General features: G+C 43.2%; 1 protein-coding gene across 1 annotated transcript in view; it reads left to right on the top strand.

Moving 5' to 3' along the window:
• The first annotated feature begins 212 nt into the window (after window positions 1-212).
• The window catches only part of LOC144888207 (DNA repair protein RAD51 homolog 2-like), a 35,503-nt gene continuing 29,715 nt past the window's right edge, over window positions 213-6,000 (top strand). The window contains exons 1-2 of the mRNA XM_078776897.1: window positions 213-258; window positions 4,665-4,768. Coding sequence (XP_078633023.1) covers window positions 4,685-4,768 — 84 coding nt within the window. The 5' untranslated portion in view covers window positions 213-258; window positions 4,665-4,684. The remainder of the gene's footprint in view (window positions 259-4,664; window positions 4,769-6,000) is intronic.

The raw sequence follows: 6,000 nt of genomic DNA, 5'->3' as shown, positions 1-6,000 counted from the left end.
TTCTTCAGACTTCAGTGTTTATTACAAGATGAGGCGCGACGATGTTAACGTTGATTCACGAAGGGTCTGCATTAATATAATGTTTTGTTCACGTCGCTTTGCCTCTTAATGTGGAGAATGTTAATTTATAAAACATTTCCTCGATCACGATGGAATCCTGATGAACGTTTTCAACACTAAACGCCCGAGGAACCAGCGCTCCTGGTTTGTTCTTTCCACACACCTCAAGGTTTCACCCACAGAGTGCTGCTTTTACTGGTTAGTCGGTCAGAAATGCTTTTTTGGCATCGCCTTTTCTCCACCAATTTAAGTAAAGCTTTCGTAAGTTACCCCGATTATTATACATTATAAGGCTTATGATTCGTTATTTGGGTGACGTCAGTTGAAATTGATTTACATACAAATGTCCCGGTCGTGGTTTGACACCCTTTATTACGGGTGTGGGGTCGTTTCAGCAGGGAGGGTCCGACACCCTTTATTGATTAAACACTTGAGGTAAATCCTCCATTCTCCCTCAAAAGGGCCCATCTATTTATTATGTACGCGTGTCCGGGGGAACGGTGTTGGGGTCGTTCCGGTGCAGGCAATGGGGGTGCATGTGAACAAATACACTTGGGGGTGGGGGTCATTTCACCAGGGAGGGGCTGGCCCCTTCCCTGAAATTGGGGGTGGGGTCGTTTCAGCAGGGAGGGGCTGTCCCAATCCCATAAAGTGTGTTTGTGGTTGTTTCAACAGGGAGGGGCTGTCCCCGTCCCATAAAGTGGAGAGGAGGGAGGGAGGGGGGTGTTATTTTGAATTTCTACTCTTTGAGAATTTTTGACGTATTTTCTTACCATACACACATCCCATAAAGATGGGCCTGTTAGTTTCAAGGATGATAATTGTTTTCCGCAAGATATGAAAAATATTCAAGATTTTGAAATAAGGATTTTTTTTGGTTTTTACAGTGAGCCCAACATGCTTATTATTTCCATAAGAAATTGTTTTTTAGGGGGTTCTCTCTGCGTTACCTGTTGCATTCATTCCTGGTTCTGCAGTGCCTGCTGGAGAGTACCGTTGAAGTCGGTTTCCCCACACTCACCACCAGCAAGCTATAGGTCTTAACGCAGGTGCAGTGCCCTGGGAGATTCTCTCATCACCTGGCGCAGTATCGTGGGTCCCCTTCTCTGTGAGTTCACGACTGGAGCAGCACTGAACACGGGATTCCGGGAGGCCTTTCGAAGGTCACTCGTTTGCACTGTCCATGCCACTGGGAACGCTCCTTGTTTGCAAATTTCCCTGAAGCCCCTCACCTCCTCTTTTCTGTTACTGTGGGCCACAGTCATTCATCTGGGGCACTCCCATCTGACAACATTTTCCCACTTGTTTTTGCTTTTTCACCCAGGGGGGCCCTCGTCGTTTTTTGGCGCTACCCTTCCGACTTGGTGTTCATAAAACATTCCACACTTAGTCAAGGCTGGTGTAAGAGCTAACACATAGAACATATCATAAAGGGGGTGTTTGTGTGTGTGTGTGTGAGAGAGAGAGATAGTGACAGAGACAGACACCAGCAGATAACAGGAACATCGGGAGATGTGTGGAATGGAGAGGCTTGGGGCGGGCTATACGGGATAAACAAATGGACACGACAGGAACTTTAAGGAAAGAAAACGGAATTTGACGAAGGTGGATTTGGGGTGTATTAACTGGGCAGAAAAAGATCAAGGATTTGGATGGGGGAAGATAGGAGATGGTGGTAAACAGCTGTTTTGAAGACTTGGAGGAAGGAGAGGGATTGAAGAGAGTGTGGGAGTTTGTTCCAGAGGCAGGAGTAAAGAGGAATGAAGGAGTGAAGGTGAGCAGAGAGTCTTGATTTTGGCAGTTTAACCATCAGAGGGTTTCTGGCAGATCTTGTGCGACCTGTAGGAATATTTGAGGGACAGAGCCCAGAGAGAGCTGGGGGAGCAAGGCCAGAGAGGAGTCGGTAGAAGACAGAAAGACCACCAACCTGCCTGCGGTGAGTAAGTGAACGGCCCTCGGAGTTAGCTTCATCGAGGGAGATTCCAATGATTCTGAATGCTTTGGTTTCAACAGCATGAAGCCGAGCGAGATGTGAGGCAGGTGCACCAGCGCAGAGGGGAGAGCAGTATTCCATTGAGCTGCGGATGAAAGCTTTGTTTGTGGTGAAGAGCTCTGAAGTGCCCAGAAAGGACTTCACATGATGAAGGATGTCCAGACAGCGACTGGCTTTGGAGGCCAGCTTGGAAATGTGGTTTTCCCAGGAAAGAGCATGGCAGATAGTGAGACCCAAAAGCTTGAGTTACAGAATTTCTTCAAGAGGATTATTGAGAAAGTAGATGGGAGGGTTGTCCAGACGTTCTTTTTGGAGATACAAAGTGAAAGTGTGAGGTTTGTCAGGATTGAAAGACATGCTCCACGTGGTTGACCAGTTTGTGATTTTGTCCAGGTCTGCAGAGATTGAAGAGGCTGCTGCCTGCCGATCTGAGGGATGAGGCATGGAGCGGCAGAGAGTGGAGTCATCAGCAAAGAGATATAGAGGATTTTCCAGCGTCAGAAAGATCATCAATGAAGACCAAAAAAAGCCCAGGGCCCAGAACACTGCCTTGATTTGTCACATGGTCACAGATTGATTAACTGCAATATGTTCAAAAATTACATAACACAATCTTTTTCGGAATTTGTGTTGCATAACGCTTGATTATATAACATAACATTTGATGATATAACATACTGCTTGATTATATAACATAACCCTTGGTTACCGTGCATGCTGATGTACTGTGCGTTCTGATGGGCTTGATTAAAGCTTATTATTATTCGACATGTGAAAGTCAATAAAAAAAATTATGCTAAATTAAAAAGGCAATGTTGGAATGACAAACTACAGTCTAATAAATGTCCTAAACAAGATGGGGATGATGTTGGTTTGGAGAGTAGCTCACAGTATTGCCATCGCATAACAATCCCAACATTACTGCCTCATTTATACTTCATCAGTTATTGCTTCAAGCTTCTACAAACACTCCACTGGTTACACCAGTACTTGATTACTCCTGTAGTGCAGCCACACACTGACAACAACAACAACAACCACCTGGACTCTACAAATTAGCAGATGAGTACAATGTTATAATATCAGTACATGATCAGCAACTTCTTACAAATGCATGAACATCTCCAATAACAGCATTCTATAATTATCTCCATTTGTGATTGGTTACTCCAAGTTGATAAAAAAGAAAAGTAGGAAAGACAACTGAAGCTGCAAGAAGTCCCTGAAATTATATAGGAGCTTCTTATACTTTTGCAGAAATGAACTATAGGAGCTTCTAATACTCTTAGCTCGGCCTATCTCGAGACAATAGTCTTGAGGCAGTGATGGAGGGATTGTTATGTGATGGCAATACTGTTAGCTACTCTCTAAGTCTAAACCAACATCATCCCTATCTTGTTTAGGACCTTTTTTTAGACTGTAGTTTGTCATCCCTACATTGCCTTTTTAATTTAGCATAAATTTTTTTATTCACTTGTTTCTGTAATTTTATATAATGTGGAATAACACAATGGAATATGGTACTCAGAGGATACCCAATCTTGGAGCAAAAGTGCCAAGATATCTTATTCAGCAAAGTCAAACACTGCACATGTTCCTATATTGTTTTACGTAACCCTGACTGTATCTTGCAGCTCTGTCTTATTGCTCGTTTCTCAAAGAGTAATGTCTTCATCCAGCCTCAACCCACACAATGACCTGCACTCAGAAATGCTCAAAATAACTGATGTGGTTTCCCTTTAACCAATAGGGCTGGGACAGAGGGTAGGGACGGAGCCTATGTAAATTAATTGACCATAGACCATTCCAGGCGATGCAGTATGCCAAAACAAAGATGAAAGGAACACTAAATGTCAGTTCAAATATTTATTACACTCGGGGGCCTGTTCGTCCATTGGACCAAATTTTAATTGGGGACTTTTGGATCTTCTGGGACTTTTAGGTCTTTGGGGACTTTTGAGTCATCAGGGTCATCTGGGTCTTTTTGGTCCTTGGGGACTTTTGGGTGAACTGGGTATTTTGGGTCATCAAGGACTTTTGGGTCATCTGGGTGTTTTTGGTCCTCAAGGGTCTTTTGGGTCCTCGGGGACATATGATTAGATTTTTCGGGGTCTGTCATCGTGAATAACAATCGAGCCAACCCAATGGAAATCTTATGCCACAAACCCGGGCAGTGTATGATCAGTGGAGGCTTACAGGCCTAATGTGTTTGGACCACCAAAACACCAAGATGGCGTCCATATAATTTTAACTTGTGCTATAGAGGGTGGAGTCAAGCGACAGATGTGGGTGTGGTCTGGCAGCTGTTTGACCAATGGTTGCACATTTCAGAAATCGATCCTTAACAAGAACCCCAACAACAACAGCAATGGGAAGCTCTTGTAGACCTGCAACATGTTGCAGGTAAAAATGTAGACAATGTTCTTCGGCCAAAAAGAACAACACATTGAGTGAGCTCAGGTATTTCAAGTTACAGTTTGGTGAGGGTGGATATTTTGTGATGATGCAAGCATGTAAACGGCGGTAAAACAATGATAATAAAGTAAAAATAACAATAATCCAAAGACAAAGCTGCATTGTGATGTTGCTTATGTGATTGTTTGTCCACCAGAACTGGACAGACGTAGAGCCATGGCCTCCAAAAATCTCCGCCGAGCTGGTTTGCCCGCTGAACTGTGTTCACGACTGGCAAAGCAACAGGTTGTGACCTGCCAGGTGTGACTTGCTTATCTCCCTTCACCCTCCAATTTCTTCCTTCTATTATGGACCTTCTGATGGTATTTTATTTGATACTGAAAAAGGAACTGGGGTTAGGGTTAGATAGTAACTGATAAGTTGAATTTGTGTTGTGGGCACATGTGGATCAATGCAATTGCCCAGGGCCCCATGCTGGGGGGGGGGGGGGGGAGGGGGGGGTTGAAGGAGGGAGAATTAGGGTGCAAACTTGAATGTTTGCTTAAGGCACCCTGGCTGGTGGCGGTGATATACTGTATGATTCCCTCAAAAGTAAATCCGAAAATGAAGCAGCAGTGTCGGCAGCAGTAGCGGTAACGTTCGGGCTAACAGGTAAGAACATTTCGACCGCATTGTTTCCGAGTTATAGGTAGAGTATGTTGTTTTTTGAGACCATCACAATGCACTCACACTGAGATGCCAAATTAATGTAGAGTTATTACATTCCGATTGTAATATTAATTTCCTTTTTTTATTGTGATAGCTCCATGTTTTCTGCATTGTTTTGGTGAATATTGGAGAATAGAGTAAAGTTAAAATCACAATCTGCGGTGCATTATTGGAGGAACATGCATTGTGAAAATTGGGCGTTTTATCCTTGTTCAGAATGGGTTGGGTAGGGATAAAGGAGGTGTGGGGACCTATTTTTAACTTTTGACAGGGCCCCAAAATCACTAAGACCACCCCTGCTGACCTGACCGGTTGATGACTCTTCAACAGAGACCGAATTGCAGGAGCAAACTGATTTTTGTCGAAAGACTCGGCATGTACATGGAATTGTTTCCAACAGCTATGATTTGTTTATTTGTAATCAAATATTGAACTTGAAGTATGAATGTTTCTGAAAATAAGGTGGCGTAAAAGAGACAGCGGGAAGCTTCCGGAAAAAATTCTTTTTTACAACTTTTAAAATCTTCATTTTATTTCAATTGAATTATAGACTTGAACACTGTAGAACACAAATCGCCTTTTAGTGCTTTCAAAAAAACCTTCCATTTAGCAGTACTTGCACAAAATATTATGGCATTTTACATCACGACCAATCAAATTTTCCGCTCGTCAACCCCGTCCATGTCCTTGTTTCTCAAGACTACGCGAGGTAAGGTGTTCTGTGAACTCTGTATTTGTTTTGTTTTTTCTTGAATCGTGGTTTCAGTCGCATCAGTATGGCAAATTTCAATTTTCTCACCTCCCACAGAAAGCACTAAATATGT

The sequence above is a fragment of the Myxine glutinosa genome, chromosome 4 (assembly GCF_964187855.1).
Source record: "Myxine glutinosa chromosome 4, kmMyxGlut1.1, whole genome shotgun sequence".
Classification (NCBI taxonomy): Eukaryota; Metazoa; Chordata; class Myxini; order Myxiniformes; family Myxinidae; genus Myxine; species Myxine glutinosa.
The sequence above is the reverse complement of the archived record's forward strand: the minus strand, read 5'-3'. Positions and strand labels throughout refer to the sequence as shown.